The 19,835-nt window shown below is 39.6% G+C and overlaps 1 protein-coding gene across 4 annotated transcripts in view; it reads right to left on the bottom strand.

Moving 5' to 3' along the window:
* The window catches only part of EPHA7 (EPH receptor A7), a 188,651-nt gene that overhangs the window by 101,614 nt on the left and 67,202 nt on the right, over nt 1-19,835 (bottom strand). For all 4 annotated transcript variants that reach the window (XM_075923900.1, XM_075923899.1, XM_075923902.1 and 1 more), the window contains 2 exons: nt 7,621-7,776; nt 6,419-6,754 (listed from right to left, as the gene is read on the bottom strand). In XM_075923900.1, coding sequence (XP_075780015.1) covers nt 6,419-6,754; nt 7,621-7,776 — 492 coding nt within the window. The remainder of the gene's footprint in view (nt 1-6,418; nt 6,755-7,620; nt 7,777-19,835) is intronic.

The raw sequence follows: 19,835 nt of genomic DNA on the forward strand, positions 1-19,835 counted from the left end.
CTACTAAAATGATACTTACCATAATCAATGAAAAAAACTCCTTCACCATATCTGATGGTCTTTGTTTCAGAACAAGGAACTTTTATTCTGTCTCTACCCCTAGCCTTAATTAAAGCATAAAACCAGCTCTAACCTGTCAAATGCCTGTAATATTAATCTAACAAAGTGATTTGAAATCAATGTGTATTTATTTCAGTGGAAATAACTGATCTATTATTTTTTTTAAATTAAAACCTAGAGAAAAGGTATAATGGTAAAGATAACTTCAATGGGCTAATAATTTTTTACAGCATTACTTGTACTTCAAGTAAAGCAACATGCCTGCCCTTTGGATACCTTATAGGGGTATACATAATGTTAAAGTAAATCAAAATAAACAAGACCTTGGATGTTATTTTAATGAACAGAGGTAGCAGTGGCTTTCTAACTCTCTCTCTAAACATCAAACACAAAGGTAGCCCAGAATATAAGCGTAAGTACATGTACATTTCTGATTCCTACAGCTTCAGACCTGTTTAATGGATGTTTCCTTGAACACAATCTGAAGCTTTATTTTTTAAATAATTTCATATTTTTTAGTGATAATGACCCCAACTCTGCAAACACTTACATACAGGTTGGACCTCCCTTGTCCAGCACAGTCGGGACCTGACCGGTCCTGAATGAGAGAATTTGCTGGACCCTCAAGCCCCATTGCCTCCTGCTGGCAGAATGCCCCAGCAAGCACCCTGCCTCATCTTCCTCTCCCTCCCCAACCTGGCTGTGCTCTCTGGGCAGCACAAGCTCCGGCTCCTGCCACAGGGATGGGGCCCCATGCATCCGGGGGCAGCCATGAGGCTCCAGCTTCAGCCCCGTGCGCCAACAGGTTGCTGCAGGACTCCAACCTAGCTGATGAGGGGCTCTAGCCCCGTGCTCTAGAGGGATTTTGCAGAGGAGCTCTGGCCCCATACGTGCACTCCAGGGGGCTGCGCTGGGGCTCTGACCCAGCCCCTTGCTCTAGGAGGCTGCTGCGGGACTCTGGTTCTGGACTGCTGCGAGGCTCAACTCCAGCCCTATGCTTCCAGGGTCTGCCACGGTGCCCTGGATCCGTGCTCCTGCGGGTGCCAGGAAACGCTGGCACCACGCCAACCTGTGCTTCCGGGGGACTCTTGCCTGTCCCTGCACTGCCGCCAGGCTCTGGTCCTGGTCCTGCGCTGCCCCCAACTGGGTTATCGACCCTGTTGCCCTGGCTCGGCTGTCCCTCCTGCTCTTACCCTCCTGGGCATTCTGGTCCGGGGCATCTCTTGTCCTGCCAGAAAAGGGATATTGCTGGACTAGAGAGTGCTAGTTTTTGGAAGTACAACCTGTACAATCTGAACTTCATAAGTATATGAGGCATTTGAAAGCACAACTACATACTAAGGGCATGTCTAGACTACCCTTGGCTTCCGAAAGAAGATATGCAAATTAGGCACAAGGGGGGGCGGAGTCAGTGCTGGGGGAGACCTGCTCCTGCCTGTTCCCCCCAACTGCCTCTATACTGGCTCCCACTTTCACACCCCGTCCATGCTGCTGCCTCTCTATCAGAAATAGCAGTGTGGAGTGGGTGGGGGCAGGCTGATCCAGTGATCATGGGGAGCCAGCTTTTAAGCCAGCTCCTCACAGTCACTGGCTCCCGCTCCCCCCCTTGCTGCCTCTGATACGGGGATGAGAGTGCATGTAGTCGACAAGGTTAACCAATAAACCCAGGCTTATCAGTTAATTGTGTTGCTGTCTACATGTTGATATCCCTAGAAGAAAAGTTGAAGGGGACTGGACAGGATGGATGGTGAAAAGGAGAGGGGGAAAGGTGTGGACAACAATTATGGCAAGTGCCATCAGAAACCAGGAGAGAAGAGGATGGGAGAAGCAAGAGGCAGCGAAGGAGACATGGCTTAGATACCTTTGGTGAGAGAGACTGCAGAAATACCTAAGAATGCTAGAAACAGTTTATGGCACATAACCTTACAAGAGGAATATTTTCTATACAATTTAATTTTTTAAATCCATTTATTTCTTCTTGTCTTATATCAAATAACCAACTCATGATTGTATTGTAAGTTGTGATATTTTGTTTTTTTTTTTCTTAAAGTCCCAGCTCTTACAATCATAATCAAATCACAATCTCAGTTTTCATTTAAAAGTGTGTGTGTGGGGGGGGGGGGAGGGGGGGGTTGGGAGAGATTTCTAGCCTGAATGATTGCAGAGAAATGTTTGAAAACATCAATCCTGAAAGCTCACAAATTAAAAGTCAAATAAAAAGATCTTGAGTTTATTTTTAAAAATCTCACGAATTTCAAGCTCATCTCATGGAAGGGGAGTAAACGCATAGATTTTTAAATGCTTTCTGTTGGCAACATGGAATGGCTTTGGAACAATACTACTGGGTGGCTTTCACTTGTTAAGACAGAACAAGCACACGGCAGGTAATTCCTGACATCGTCAAGGAGCTACTGCATGGAGTTGGGAAGGCGACTAAAATTCCAGCATTTTATTTATTGCTTCTGCTTGTAACTAAAAATACTCAGGAAACACTGATGGATCACTCTGTAAGAAAGAATACAGAATAAGGCAGTTAAAAAAAAACCTCCAACACTGAGAATGATCCAGATTGGTAAAAAATGTGATGTCTGCTTAAATATATAATTACCTTAACTGATATTTCCAATTAGGTGAGCTAGAATTATCAATGATGTTAATAGTGGGGTGTCAGTGCCAAAGTAGTCTAAGTTGCACACCTGATAAATATCAAGTTAGCACAAAAGGAGTTTAACACCTTGTAGTCTTGAGGGTGCTATATGGGGAGAATAGGGAATCTGAAACGGGATGTTTGTTATCAGTCAGAAAGGCAACACTCAAGGAGTGCAAAAAAGTGAACTTCCACTAACACCAAGGCCAGCTGTGGTATAGAAAGTCCTAAAGGAATTAAGGATAGTGTAAGACAAAAGAGCTCACCAACCCTACTGTAATTTTCAATTGAACACCTCCTCAAAAAATGAGGAGTAACATTAGTTCGGACTAAGGGCTTTAGTCCGAACTAATGCGTCCCGGCGCGCACTTCCTGGTTCGAATCAGCTGTGATTCGAACTAGCGCGCCGGCGAGATCATGTTAATGGAGCGCGGGATATTTAAATCCCCGCTTCATTAACTAGTTCGATTGTCTCCATTTGCATCCCTAATTCGAACTAGGGTTGCAGTGTAGACATACCCACACATATGTATTATGAGCTCTGTGACCCTGGAATGCCATTTATCCACTTACCTACTTAATCCACTAATATTTCTTTCACAAATATAAATTTGATCTTAAACATCTAGCTACCTTATGTCAGCCAACTTGGCATCCCTTTCTCTCACATGTTCTCTTTGTCCCATTAGAATCCCATTATAGAGATTAATGAGCAGAAAATATTCTGTAACCCTCTTCCTATATAAATAATGTCATGTTACCATTACACAGTTTGACTTTAACCCCAAGACAGCCATTCATTGGGCCTAAGAACAAAAAGATCTTACTGTAAGTATCCATGAACGTAGTGTGCCCACTTATTACATGTAGCCACCTAACGGGACAACACAATAGAAAGTGCAAAAGGTTTAGTCATACACACATTTACACACACATAAATCAATATGGGCATACAAAAAACCCATTTTTCCAAGGAGGATAGAACAGTAACAATCATAAATAAAAGCTGCGTGAATGCTACTTTACTTGGCTATAAATAAACCTACCATTTTTCTTTCTCCAAGGTAAAAAATAAAATAGGAGCACAGATGCATTATAATCTCCCTTGAGCAACCAGTCTCTCCATTTTTAATTATACCTATCAGTCGGTCCCATATAAAATACATCCCCCTCTTAATCAGAAAAATCAGTATTATGCACCAAAATATTTTGCCACAAAATAATATAAATGAGAATATTCTATTTTCTGAATACATTTTTGTTGAAAAATATAAGGAAGCTAGTCTTTTCTTGCGAAAGATTTCTGTAGTTGAGACAGAAAAAATACATTTAATCTATTTTGCACTTTGCATTAGAAGATCTCAAAGTGCTTTCTAATGAAGGGTAAGTATTATTTCCATTTTGCAGACAGGACAACTGCAGTGAAGAAGTTGAAGACAACATTTTCAAAACCAGACTCTAAATATGGACATGTCCCTATTTGATTGACCAACCAAAAATATCTAGCTCTTGATTTCCTGAAGTGATGAGCATCTGAAATTTCAATTGAATTCAGGCCCTTCGTACCACAATTTGAGATTTCAAAATCACTGGACACTTGAAAATGTTGGCTTAAGTGACATGTTCAAGATTATAAAACAAGCCATAGCATTCTCGTTTTCTAAAAAAAGAATCCAGGTCTCTCGAGTCCTGCACTCTTACAAATTTTACCCAGGGACATGGTAGATTTTCCATCACTTACAGGCTTGAAAATTAAATTAAAACTGGATTTCTTTCTGGATTTATTACAGATGTTATGAGCTTGATTCAGGAATCATTTGAAGTAATTATATAGCCTGTGTTATGCAGGATATCAGACTAGATGATCATAATGGTCCCCTCTGACCATAAAAATCTATAAATCCATGACTATGAAAATACTAGTACATGTGCTAGGAACAATCCTATATTGACAGAGAGATATAGCAGATGGTCTAATAGTTCTTTTCCCTTCTCAGCTATAAATTCAGCCACTGAACCACACTTCCCCTTTCATATTTAGCATGCCTCTGGATCATCCAGGTACATATAAAGCAAGGGTCAGCAACCATCAGCATATGGCTGATTAAGGTAATCTGCTGGTGGGCTATGAGATTTTATTTATGTTGACCATCCACAGGCACTGCCCCCTGCAGCTCCCAGGGGCCGTGGTTTGATGTTCCTGATCAATGGGAGCTGCAGGACATGGTGCAGGCCACAGGGGCCTAAAGGCAATAAAACAAAGTAGCGTGTCAAGATGGGAGAACTTTTGGAATGTTATTAGTCTACATTTACAAACCCAAAATAAAGGCCAAAAGATGAATGAATGCAGAAACAAACTGCCTACAGGCAAGAACTGAGCTATATTGGTAAAGCAATGTGGAGACAGTTGAATTAACCTGACAAAGCCAAAATTTGAGGACTGTGATTCACAGAACCCAGAACTATCACAAAATTTCAGCTTCAGGTAAATTTATAGCAATTTTTTGTTTAAAAGATTTCATTTTACATGTTCAAGGCTTATTATTTTCTTATTTATCTTCACAGACCCATACACAGCCCGTGACTTCAATTCACTATGGAGACCAAAGTAGGTAGACTATGATTCAATTCACAGAAAAGCATAAATATCTTCACTAAAAATAATCAGATTATGACAATTAACAGAAAGTGCTAAAAAGACACGCAAAATGAGAAATAGTTTAAAATATAACAATATTTCTTAAACGAGTCTATATACATTCATTTCCAATTTGCCACATAGAATTCTTTCAGAAACCCAGAAAATGCAATTAATGTGATAGTTCAACTTCCGCTTAAACCTCAGGTGGTTAGTTTCCTAGCAGAGTTACTGCACGCTCGCGAGATGATGTCACAAAGTAAAGTACAGTCGCAAGGCCATTTTTATCAACAAGCAATTTATCATTTCACTATCCTCCTGCTATATTTCCTCCTTTTTTTTAAACACTCCACATGCAGCATATCCCTTTGGCAATATGGTAGTTTGATTTTATTTTCCCTGACATTTCACCTGTCAGATTATGATAAATATAATAAGTAAAGAATTGTCACATGGTCACTGAATCTCATCATCAAATACCTGGACCTATTAAATAAATTGGAAATGTAATCTTGAGGGAAGACATGAATGCTCAAAACACTTAGACACTAAAGTTGTCTTCCTGGCACCCATGATATTCATATAGATTAAAAATAGTAAGAAAGGGAGCCTGAGTAGAACTTTGCTTCACACTGTGTTTTTCTTCAGCTCCTTGTGGCATTAATGTCAGAGTAGTGGGAGAGATATTATTTTTTGTACAGAGCCAAGATAATCTATGTACAAGAATGAAGATAAATACATTCTGCAAAACTATTTGCCAAAAGAAATTATGTCAAGAAAAGGTAGCAGGTTATGTTATGATAATTAGGTGCTAATTAGGTGGAAAGTGAAAAGATTCATGAGCTGGAATTCATCAAACCTAACCCTGACCAACTGCACCTTCACTTTGCAAGAAGTGGGTCTGCCCCACGAAAGCTCATCACCTAATAAACTATCTTGTTAGTCTTTAAAGTGCTACATGACTGCTTTTTTTTGTTTTACCAAGATCAGGCTAATATGGCTTTCACTCTGTGACTATGCACTTTGCAAGTTCACAGTCTCTCTCCCTCTCACAATGAGTCATGAAAGCTTACCTGCTTGGCCAGTGGTAATACTGACTGCTGCAAAGAGCCTCTGGGAACGGCTCAAGTCAGATACCCCATTTACAGCTTCCACTTCAAAAGTGTAATTAGCATGAGCCAGAAGGTCCAGGACAGTGACATAGTTATCTACTAATCCAGTTTGCTGGGGCATATATCCAATGTTACTCCCACAGGGAACACATTCACCCTGCTCCCAGCTGCACCTCTTGCACAAAATGCGGTAGGTCACATCATTTCTTCCCCCATTGTCAGCCGGAGGGCTCCACTCCAAACTCACGGTAGTCTGGTTGATATTGAAGATGAGGTTTTGTGGTGCAGATGGAGGTCCTTTGTAACATACAAAAAAGATAACATAAATACATGAAATCAGTATGGGACATTTAGCCATTACTGAGGCTTAAACTAGATGAAGCATTTTTCTTCACATAAACATTTCATTACATTTACTACAAAGTTACATAAAAGCCTCCTTGACCTCACTTGGCAAGAAGCTTTATTTATTTTCCATTAAGGAATCAGGATAACAATTGTCTGTGTATTTACTGCAACTGACTTTAGCTGTTTCTCTTCTGTGCAATTAAAAGATCAGTTAACACACTTCAGAAGTTAACTCTTACAGCATTTTTAGTAGAAGGTCTTTACCCCCCATCCCTTTTAAACAAACACCACAGAATGCATTTAGACATTCCTTAATCAGCTCAGATATGATTTACAACAGTATTTGGCTACAGCTTTGGATTTTGGAAATTTTCATTACCTGAACCATCAATCTGTGTAGGACTGTGTATTTGCAGATGGAATGTTAATCCAGATCCCATTACATTTCAATCCAAGTCCAAATTCACACAGGTTACTTTTCATTTTGCATTCCATTCATTTTTCTGTATCATCACATTAGGCACACAGTCTGTGACAATTTTTAGACTGTAGGAAAACTATACTTTCATTCTTTCTGTTGAAAATAGTTATGTATTTACGCACTATCTTCTCTTTCCCAAGGATATATCAGACAAACATGAAATTATGTTCAGTGTACAATTTCCCACTGCAGTTCAATTTCATTTATCAGTTTCATTTATTACTTTGCAAACACACCAAAGGCCAATAGTAAGTACTAGTGAGAACAAACAACACATGGCTGTACCCAGTTGGTTAAGCAATATCCTTCACTATTAAATTCATGACTGACTCACTTGTGCACGCAACGTATGGTGGATCAGAAGGTGCTCTATAATAGCTATCATCACAATCACATCGGGAAGAACCTTCCTTGTCAGAGAAACTGTGAGCAGGACAGCGGGAGCACTGTAGATCTTGTGAAGATGATTTGTAGAATCCACGGCCACATGCTAAGGAAGAAAAATTAAAAAATCAGATATGCATCTGCATGCTCATCTACTCTTCTTTCTCCTCCATCTCAGTTATAGGTAATATACACTTCCCTGGCATTGATATTGTCTATGTCAAATTATTTTAGCAAAAGTGAAGTATTGCACTCGCAACTACATCATGAAAAAATGTATTTTTCCTCATCTTGACATAACTGAAATGGAAATACACACTATAATTGCACCATCTGCTGGTGGCAGGATATTTTGACTATGAAGACCAAAGAAAAGTGACAACTAGGATCCAATTCTCCACTTGGACATGACCCCTCTAAGCCAATGATAAATGTTGACCAGAAATGTATCTAAGGGAATGATGCTCCCCTGGATAAGTTAACTCAGCAAAAGTTGAAATACATTGAATGTGTAACTAGCATACAATGAACATAATGGCTGCTTTCAGTATCAGTACTTGTGTTAGATGCACAAAATGAGCCTGTGATGGGGTGCGTTGCCTTGTACTGGCCCTTTATGGGTTAAAACCCAACCCTAGAGAGGGCTGGAGCTGTGAAGCCAGCAGCTGAGGCTGTGGAGCCAGCAGCTGGGGCAGAGACAGCCAATTAAGGCCCATCTGGGCTATATAAATAAGGGTTCCTAAAAGGGTGGAAACAGACCCACTCCTGCTCTAGCAGGGGAGCAGGAAGGACCTGGCTGCCAGGGAAGCTGGAGGCTTCCAGAGACAGAGCAGTGCTGGGAAAAGGCAGCCAGAGCTGGGTCCACCGTGAAGTTATAATATTTGTTTGCTTGTTTACTGTACTAGCTATTAAACAATGATTTTCAAATATTTTCTCCAGCGCCAACATTTATTTTCTCTTAAGCAGAAGACAATGCAAGTTCTTGCTTACAGAGCAAACACATTTGAAAACTTACCAGAATGTGAATAATGGATACATATTTAACTTTTATTTTAGTTAGTTACTAGGTAGAAAATCAACCTTCACAGACCGTTAGGCGGGATTATTTTCTGTGTGATCCTCCTTGTCACCAAACCTGATGGAATGTTCCAAATGAAGGATGGCTACATCGTTTCAAACAAAGGGAAATGCTACCAATGGCAAACACATTATGACCTTGTTTCACCTTTGGAGAAGAAGGTTAAAGGGGCACACTTGATAATATAGCAACCATTGTCAATAGAAAGCACGCCAGAGTACAGAATTCTTCTAGAAGCTTCTGATAAAACTCAGGCTCTTTCAAATGCACAACTTCATTCAAGTTCTGTTCTCCAATAAATCAGGCAACCACAGCACATACAAATTAACCCTCTAAATCACTGCTTGTGTGTGAAAAATGTATTGTGGGTCAAACTTAATATAAGGTGTGAAAATCTTTGCAAGCAAAAGCCAGTTAAATAGGCCTTTATACATATGCAGAGAAAGCATTTCCTCTAATAACAATTGCATTTGACTGGTGAGGCTGTCTCACAAGCAGGTATGGAGATATTCAAATATACAGATATTTAAAAGATGTGGTTTTGGAGATGAGCTACTGCAGTCATGGGCATAGTATAAAAACACTGGGCCTCATCCAAAGTCCATTAGAATCAATGAAAAAAAAAGTCAGACGGACCTCAGTGGGCTTTCGACTGGGTGCATTGTAGTTTAGTAGCCATACTATTCTAATTATTATGTATGAGTACTATTCCTTTCTAATTGTAGGTGGTGTCTAGACTACACCTCTCTGTCAACAGAGAGATGTAGATTAGGCACGTCAAAGTTGCTAATGAGGCAAGGATTTAAATATCCCGTGCTTCATTAGCATGAACATGGCTGCCGCTTTTTTTTTTTAAACGGAGCTTTTTTCTAGACATAGTTCTGTTGAAAATAATCCCTTTTTCGAAAGATCCTGTAAACCTCATTTTTTGAGGAATACATGATTTTTTGAAAAAGGGTTTATTTTCGACAGACTGCCGTTTTTTCTGAAAAAGCTCCGTTTCAAAAAAAGCGGCGGCCATGTTTATGCTAATAAAGTGCACGATATTTAAATCCCTGCCTCATTAGCAACTTCAACGTGCCTAATCTACATCTCTCCGTCGACAGAGAGATGTAGTGTATGCTTACCTCTACAGGTCACATTTTCCTCATTTGGACTGGTAAAATCCCTTATTTCTCTGGTTTATTGCAGATAAAAGATGAAAAAAAATCTCATCTGATTTTATTTTCAATTTTGCTAAAGAAAAAGCATGTTCAAAAGACAATAATAATATTTTTGGAGTTTGTTGTGTTTTAAAAGTAGGGGTTGCAAGCCAAAGTATATGCTTGGCTTCAATGAAGTTGCATTGCTTTACCTCAAAAGAGAATTTAGCTGAATGTTTGGAAAATATGTTCTCTTTGATGGATAGTATCACATCAACATAACATAGAATTATGCCAAATATCTCACCACTAAAAAAAACCCAAACATCTAACAAGAAAGCCTTAGTATGTGTTCATCAGTGTGTTTTGGAACAAGCGTTTGGGTAAACTTGACCTGTTGATTTTACAGATGAGGAGTTCAAATTAATGCAGAATTAGCCTTTTTCATTCTCCTTCAAGATCATTCCAAGATTTCCAGGTCAAGGGTGAAGAGCACTGACACTAACCTATTTTGTAAACATGAACTATAAACGAATATCAATGAATTAAACTTTCATCTATTACTTCAGAACTCTCCATTAAGATCCAGACAACTGACTAAATAATAAATTTCATGTTTTGTCTTAGCTAGACAAGTTCCTCAGAAGATGAGGAAAGCACTGGACAAACACACTGCATCTTTCAGCATGCAACCCTCTGCAGAGCAAAGAGCAACTTGAAAGGCACAGATGCCTACTGTGAATCCAGTCTGTCCCTCTCAGCAGGGAACATTACAAAGCAAAGATGCCAAAAGAAAATAGAGATTTCAGACAGAAACAACAAAACACACCGAAAACCCCTTTACATTTTTTTTCCTGATGGCTTGATCTAGACATTTATATGCTCAGTCACTTGTTATTTAAAGTAAGTGTGCATTTCTTATTTTACTTCAAAGGATTTGAACGTCTCCTACTAGTCTAAGTGAAAGCTCTTTATTCTTGTGCAGTGCATACCAGAGGCAGCAGGATCAGACACTCATTGTTTATCATGCTTCTATCTCCATCATCTTTAGTTCTAATAAGAGGCCCATGTGATGGCATTTAATTACTATTCTTTTAACTTAAGCACCCCATAAATATAGAGTAACATTATTCCTGCAATGCAATCCTTAACAGCCTCAAAAAGGTGCTTTGAGCTGATTCTACCACATAAAGTCTAATAGCAAATTGTTATCGGTATCACACACAGAAAGGTTTAAAGAAATTTTTAAAGGGATATGTTAAAGGCACCACACATCATATTAAAAGGGGCAGTGCTCCTCTTTTTTTCTGGTGGAATTAAAGAAATATTTGCTTATTGCTATTTTTTTCCTTTCTGAACTTTATTTTATTTTAAAATATGAGCGGGTTTCTGGTCTTTTAAAGCGGGGGTTGGGAGCCTTTTTCCTCTCTGGGGCCATTGACCAGAAGAAAAAAAAATTAGTTGCAGGCCACACACAGTCACACAAGAGATGGAGGATATGACAGCTCAGGGCTTTCCCATGGGTTATTAGTGTTGCCAGTTTTCCCAATTGAATGAATTGGACACCATTGCCACAAATGCTGTCCAGTTGGGAAAGCTGGCAACACTATAGTTGAGATGTGGCCAAAAAATGAGAGTTTTAGGGAGGCAAGAGGATGCTCCAGGCTAGGGCAGAGGGTTGGGGCATGGGGTAGGGGTGCTGACTGGGGTTATGGGCATGGGATGATGGGTTTGATGTGAAATAGAGGGCTCAGGGCAAGAGGCTGGGGTGGAACTGTGGGCTCTGGGTGAGTGTTAGGGTGCTGGAAGAAGCTCAGGACTGGGTCACAGATAGGGGGTGGCAGGCTATGGGAAGCTGTTAAGAGTCCGAGAAGGGGCTCTGGGCTGGGGTAAGGGATTGCAGTGTAGCAGGGAGTGCGGGACACTTATCTCCAGCAGCTCCTGGATTCAGAAGTGGCTGGCACATGTCCCTTTGACCTCTAAGGTGGAGAGACAGATGCTCCATGCATTGCCCTTGCCTAGGGTTGCCAGGTGTCCAGTATTGACCCGGACAGTCCTGTATTTTGGCTCCTGTCCGGTAAAAAAAAATTCAGAAAATACCAGACACCTAAAACGTCTGGTATTTTCTGATTTTTTTCTCAGGCCAGGGGTCGAAAATACCAGACTGTCCGGGTCAATACCGGACAGCTGCCAACCCTACAATTGCTCCTCAATTGTCAAAATTATTTGTTTTTAATTATAAATAATATATATTGATCAAACGGAAAAAAATAATTACTATAATCTCTATATAACATTTTAAAGGTTGTGGAACTAGAACACTTGTCTTTGTCACCAACAAAAGTTAGTTCTATAAAAAGATATTACCTCACTCAACTTGTGTTTTCATTAATGATATCCATAGACCAGTCTATATATTAAAAATATATAGTACTCTACTTTTGTAATAGCTGCATTGTTGCTACGGTTGAGGTAATAGTCTCAGTTTAACCTGCTCTTAATCATGCTACTCAATATTTTGATGCTTTGCCTAGGTAGCAAGTAGCTTTGTTTTAAAATGTCAGATTTTGCATATCTGGTGGTCCTAAGCAGGAAAAAAGACAATTTGCCTTGTTTGAAAAAAGAACAAACATTAGTCATCATTAAATGTGGTATGTGGTGCATGACGAGCAAAACAACAAAGTTATTGTTCATGCAACATTAGCACCTAGAAGCCCCATGAAAGTTCAAGGGCCCCGTTTATACTAGGCACTGTACAAATACACAGGAAAAGACAATCTGGGTATGTCTATATTGCATTCCTCTTTCGAGAGAGGAATGCAAATGCAGACGAATGAAACTGCAAATAAAGTGTGGATCTGAATTTCCCACACTTCATTTGCATAATCGCGTCCAGCCAATATTTCAAAATAAAAAACGCTGTCTAGATGCGGTTATTTCGAAAGAAGGGTTTTCTTTCGAAAAAAGCCTTAAACCTCATTTTATAAGGAGTAAGGGTTATTTCAAAATGTGTCTAGACAGTGTTTCTTTTTTCGAAATAGGGTATTTCGAAATAGCGGCCGGACGCGATTATGCAATTGAAGCATGGGAAATTCAAATCTGCACTTCATTTGCAATTTTGCTCGGCTGCATTTGCATTCCTCTCTCAAAAGAGGAATGCAGTGTAGATATACCTTCTGTATCCTGAAGAGAAATAACAGAAAATGCTTGAAAGAGGGAAACAAATAGTGTTGCCAAACATCTAGTTCTGACCAGAATGTTCAGTCAAAAAGGGGCCTGGGCTATTAAAAGTCCATTCAATGGCAAGCCAAATAAGTGCAGCCAGGACCCCTCAGTCTGAACCCTCTCCTGCACCCCCAGTTCCCTGCTTCTGCCTGAAATCCCCTCCCACATCCAAACTCCATCCCACATACCTAACCCTGAGCTCCTTTCTGCACCTCAAACTGCTCACCCTTGGTCCTAACCCATAGCCCACAACCCCAGCCAGAGCTCTCAACTCCTCCCACAGCTTGACCCTCTTTCACAGCCTGGAGTCCTCTCCTATACCCAGAACCCCTCATTTCTCACCCCAGCTGAAGCTTTCAGCCCCCTGTATCAGCCCAGAGCCCTTACCCGCACCCTCAGTCCTTTATTTCTTGCCTCACCCTGAGCACTCAACTTCTCTCCCCCTTCCCCAAAACTCTACCCCAGCCCAGAGCCCCTCTTCCACATCCTGCACTCCTCATCCCTGGCCTCACCCATAGTTCCCACCCACAGCTGAGGTCCTCACCCCAGAATTGATGTGTCCTGAGGCCCTGTCCACTGTACCCACTTGCAGTATTTCTGAGTATTTAGTAGTGCCCATATTTTAGCCATCAGTAATTCTCACTGAATTTATAACTGGGAGGTTTGGGAGAGGCATAGGGTGAGGTTAAGACTACCCTAAGCAAGTTTATTCTCTAAAACACTGCAGGAGAGCACTGTTCAGCATCACTGGCCACCTAAGACAGAACCCCTATTGCACGTTTCAGCCTGTAACTGTTAAATCAAATGGTAATACAAACGCAAATAGTGATATTAAAGATGCATAACAGTGCATTTTGGGATGAATAATGTATGAAAGTCACAGTAAATTGTAATTGAAAGGGCAGCTTTGTGAAGCCGTTGTACTCCTCATATGAGCTTGTTTAACATTAAACACTAAACAAAGTGCCATCCACTGGGGGGTTCAGTTACTGGGGCATATGGGGTGCTGCCTATTCAGAAAAGCAAAAGAGAAAACAAAAGCACAGTGGAATAAATTGACCTGCACCCAATTCTGTGTGTTTTACACTGCTGTTAATTGAATAGAATAGCTCTTCCACAGATGTAGGCTGTGTTGGCCAGGCATCTGAATCCATACTGCCTGAATAACAGTAAGTGCACATTCTAGGGTGGAGGCTCCAAACCAATAGGAGCAAAAGTGTTTTGCTGAACAGCAAAGAAGCTGCAGCAAGCTCCCAAACAGCACTTATGAAAGTGACCTAAAATAACGAATGCATACAAATTATTGTTTTTATTATTTAAATATTTATATTACAAAATCAGGGCTCCCTTGTGCAACATGCAATAAATACAGAGAGGAAGACAGAGTCTAGTAGGTCACAGCTCTTCACATAAAATCTGTCTCAGCCTCACTAGTATGGGCATCCCAGCCTTGTGTATTTCTATGAGATAGCCTTGCCTGCTCCTAAGAGCAAATTCTCCCACCTCCTCCACAAGTGGAAAGAATCCTCCAGCAAAGAAGCTGGTGGTGTGAGATCAGGGAAGAATTCACACAAGAGAGACACTCCTTGGCCTGCATAGCTAAAGTCTGCCACTGAATAGGGTTCTGATAATTTATATTTAAACTGTTCTTATTCTGATAAACTTTAGATGTGCTGTAACATTCTGTTTTCTGTTCATATGTGGAGCCATATAATGAAAGACCCGTATGTATACATGATAAAGCCAGTGAAGGTTGCTTAAGTAACCTTTTTTGGTTTAGCATTAGTCAGTTGTTTGGTTTTTTCTTGTACCCTGAAAAGTTATTTTTAACATCTGTATGATAAGGTGCATGGAATGGAAAGGTGACATTGGCAAAATATGGTGTTCTCTCTCATATATACATAATGTGACAACATGGCCAGGCATGTTCCAAAGACGATATCTTTACGAGCCTTTCAGAGCTTGCTGCATGGAAATATGAATGCTAAAAACCCTTCAATAATTTGAAGGGTGTTATCCCCAGACATTGAATTCCACTCCCACATCTGGCACAGAATACTGCATTGGCAGAGGCAATGGTAACCTTGGGTCCTGGTTATGATTGTATATGATGTACAAAAATGGCAGCTCCTTTGCAGTGAGCTCTGCCCAAGCTTCGGCCACTTGAGGTTTCTGAATAATTTCTCTTTTCAATCTTTGTATATATGAGGAAGAGTTTTCCAATAAATTCTACATTAAGGAAAGCAAGAGATATGGAAAGCAGTCTGTGGCATTTTGGAGTCCCACCTGTGGGAGACAGAGGACAAAGGAGAGTGATGTATATATTTTTTGATGCAACTTTAATACCTTTTCAATATAAAAACTGTGAAAAGCAAGAATGGGCTTTTTTTGTGCAAGAATATGTGTGTCTGAACTTAAATTCAGAGAATATGGGGAAAAAAGATTAGTAATAAATCTTGTTCAGATAACAGGAAGAAAGATGGCAAGTTGGACTGAGGTTAATGATACATTCATACAGGAGAATTATTTGTTATAAAGAAATGAGGAGAGATTAGGGAAAGCAGATTAGAGATAAAAATTGCTACTGCACAAGTTCAAGAATCAAAGGGCATGCAACTATTCTTTCTACTATTTTTGGCATGGCGGACGCTTTATTGAACACGATTTTTTTATCATAAGTTCTCAGTCTGCATGAAAAATAAGAAAATAGTATGTTGCATGCTGCAAAGGACACATTAGTTTGTCATCAATATATAACACTGGCAGTCAGTTTAAGGAAACAAATATACTTTGTGTTACTAGAATAAGAGAGCTCATTCAATAATTCTTGATATGTTTAATTGACCCTGCTATCACATGCATATCATATCGACATAAATGTTTTATACATAGTGCATATTAAAAGGAATGTTAAAAAAATATAGTAGTTTCTACTCTAAGAAGTTAATCATCCAAAGGTGACAACAAGCTGACCATGGTGAAGAGGAGGTTTGAACTGGTAGCAATTTGCTTCTGAATGTGCAGAGAAAAATCCTGGTTCCACTGAATTCAATGACAAGACTCCAACTGGCTTCAATGAGGCCAGGATTTTCACCCTTTGCCTTCTCCTCCTGTAATTTTTTTTCTTTAAAATTTATCAATAGGGATTCTCATTTACCTTTTAGTTTTGCTCTGTTCAGTGATTATTTTCCATGGCAGTGTCCAGATTTGTTTTGTTTTGATGTGGACACACTGAACATAAACATCCGTTCATCAAATAATGCAAACCAAATCACAAAACCGCTTTCTAAGCCGGTAGACATTAGGGGTAATTCAGCTAACCTTTTCTTGTAGAGATTATGTGTATGTTAGGGGTTTGTGCAGATGTTTCCTGGCTGAAGTTATGCAGCTGCAAGAAGTTTATTATAAAACATAAAATGGATTGCTCTGTAATTGTAACTCTCTGGGGTTCTAATACGTTTTAAATTTAACATACAAATATATTCAGGATGAAGATGGATATTGCTACAATATTACAGGTGGACACTTTAGCAACTGCAGAAAAAGATTGGTCTTTTTACACTGGAGCGCTCAAATATTTGTATCATATTAATATCTACGGCTCTATAATTCAGAACTGAAAGCACAGCTTGCAGAAACAGTACTCCCACTGCTAGTGTTGCTGACCTCATCTAGGATGGACAGGTCCAAAATCTTTCTTTTAATCCTATTGACAGTGCCTCAGTGGGAGTAATTACAACAGTCAGCCTCAAATCCAGACCTCCTGTCACTGATACATTATGATTTTTCACAATGAAAACGAACAGCAGACTGGGAACAGCAGATGAAAACGACATGGTGTAATATGATTATTTTAAGATTTGTGAGACCCCTTCTGTATTAACCTGCTGCAAACACATGACAATTTGGCACAGAACATATGAGATTTGTAATTATAGTACATGGGCAGTAAATGCGGTTATAAACAGAAGTTTTTAAAAGAAAAAGTTTCACTCTTTTACAACACAGATTTGACTAGCAGATCATAACACTAAACACTGGTAGTTTTAGAGTCAGTCTATTTGCATAGTTTACGTAAATGAAAGCAGATCATCCTATAATGATTCTCAAATGCACTGTTCTGTGCTAAGGAAGGAGGGAAGGGCTGGGAACAAATCCAGCAGCAAAGGGAGACTTTATAATCCCAGATCCCTTTTTCCAATAATTCATCTGCGTGTTCTAGTCATGACTAAGTTAGACAGTGTAAATTACTTTTATAGTCAGAGATGGCATCTGTTATGCCTTCTATGGCACCTAATATAGAAAGTTTTATAAGGATCCCAGACTGTGGTATTTCATTTATCTAACTACTATATAATGATAAATGTCTAGCTGAAAAGAAGATGTTTATTTTATCTTGGAAATGTTTTTTTAACTGCAATAGTGTCTAAAGATTATGTATGTTTCAATCAAAGAATTATGTTGTATAGTTTAGCCAGAGTAAACATAAGACTTTTAATGGTGCATCAGCAATAGTGTGAATGACATATCTAAATAGGTCTGTCCTGTGACTGCATACCATCACTAGCACAGTATTTGCTAGTGCCTGTCAAGAATAGCCCTGATTTGATACTCACCTTCCAAGCCTAATAAACCCATGTAGTCAAAAACCTTCCTAATGTCATCACTGAGAATGTTCACATAATGCTGTTTGCACAAATCAATTTTGTTCAGTTTTAGACTTGTTATTTTCGGGGAGGGGGGGTAGATTAAATGAAAATTCTTTCTTCCTACAAATCATCTTAAATATAAGAGGTTCCTTCTGATACATTTTAAGTTTCAAGCAATGTAGCAAGATGCCAGATCATTTATTTAACTTCTCCAGGTGCAAAGAAATCCAGTAGTTGCTCCCTTATGGAAAAGTCTCGAACATTCAAGATACTCACGGGAATGCTTGAAGTTCAGTGCATACTAAATGCTTTGCTGGATTATGGCCACAGAACTAGGGATGTTACATATTGGTTTATTGAATAGTCGATTAACCTCATGAATTCTTATCAGTTACTTGACTATTGTATAGTCCCTGGGGGTGGGGCCACCAGCCAGTGCGCTCCAACCCCACTCCCGGGGAGCCAACTTCCACTCTGTGCTGCTGCCTCTGTATCAGCAGCTCCTGTCCGGGGGAAGGGTCTGAGCTCCCAGACCCAGCGCAAGCCAGAACTGAGCCAGGCTGCCTGCTCCTAATACTTTAAATGCAGAGCCGCAGCAGAGGTAGGTCCCAGACCCAACACAAACTGGGACTGAGCTGGGCCACTGGCCAACCTGCTAAAAAATTTACTGGAGGGGGGAGGGAGAGGGAGTCTATAGCATTAACTGATATGCTTTTGCGTATTGTTAATCGACTACACTATTACATCCCTACACAAAACTCAAGTAACCTTACAGAATCATACCTATAAAAGTGACTAAAAGTTCAGAGAGTTTTTCCAGTTCCTCCCAGAAATTTATTTTTCTCTGCTGGAATCCACTGAAGATTCTATGGTAAACTAAAGAATTAGGAATACTGATATTACAAATGTGGAAAAAAATAGGATTAAGATGGGGAAATGTGTAGGCTTTTTTAAGAACCTAGTTAAGTAAAAACCGTGGTGTAAAATTACTATTGTTAATAATTTAACATACCTATTCTTTCAAAAGGTTGAGCTGGTAAAAATGTTTTACATTTAGATTCTTCTTCAAAATTATTTTTGACTCGGTTAGAAATTCTAATGACAAAAAAGTATATTTTGACCTGTATTTTTTTTAAATGTTTCAAGCAGAAAATTTAGTCAAAGCTTCCTCATAAAAAGAGGAAAATATTTTAAGCAAGGCTTTTATTTTATTTGTTTTTACTCAGCTCTAATAATAACCGGCTTGAGTCATAAAAGTAGTAAATCAACAAAAATGGGGAAACTAATACTCTAATCAAAGACAAGAATTCTTTGTATTCCAGAGAGGAGAGAAGTTTTTTTTTAAAAAAACCACCAAGCCCCCCCTTCCCTCCAAAAAAAAAAAAATCTTTACAAGTCGCCCCTATGCAAAACACACATTTTGGAATTGCGTAGACTAGGATAAACAGGATTTTTCTTTTTTCAATAAAACATATTAGATAGCACATTGTAATTATCAGCCTCTAAAGCTTTCATATAGATGAGCCACATTGTACTTTAATATGTGCTGCTAAGTACAACATGTTCCGTGTTGGAATTTTAGAATCAATTAGTTGAACATGCTAACTAACATGTTCTAATAGCAACCCCGTATTCTATGGGTGGAATTCATAACACATGGATACAAGCTCTAAGCAGGGAGAGCGCGGATTATCGGAGAAGGAAAATTCATCCCCCGACCCAACATTCAAATATAGAACTACAGCGCCAGCCCAGCCAGAGAAAGTGAATTCCACCTACCAGAACCTGAGTCATTCATTTGGAGATAATTTGCTTCCACACTTGCTCAGAGGCCTTATCCATAGGGAAAAAATGAGTGAAGTAGGGGAAATGATGTACTAAAACTCTCCCCTCCCAACTTTTTCTTGGTCATTCTATTTCAGCCCCTGAGCCAGTCTTCTCCTTGCTGAAGGATCTCTGATTCCATGGAAGGCTCTTCAAAGGGATACAGAGCAGCATGGATAGTGCCTCCATGAACAAAAGGGCAATAGCCATCATCAGTTCACTTCAAGGGAACTATTATCCCTCAGAT

Source organism: Pelodiscus sinensis, chromosome 3, assembly GCF_049634645.1.
Source record: "Pelodiscus sinensis isolate JC-2024 chromosome 3, ASM4963464v1, whole genome shotgun sequence".
Taxonomy (NCBI): Eukaryota; Metazoa; Chordata; order Testudines; family Trionychidae; genus Pelodiscus; species Pelodiscus sinensis.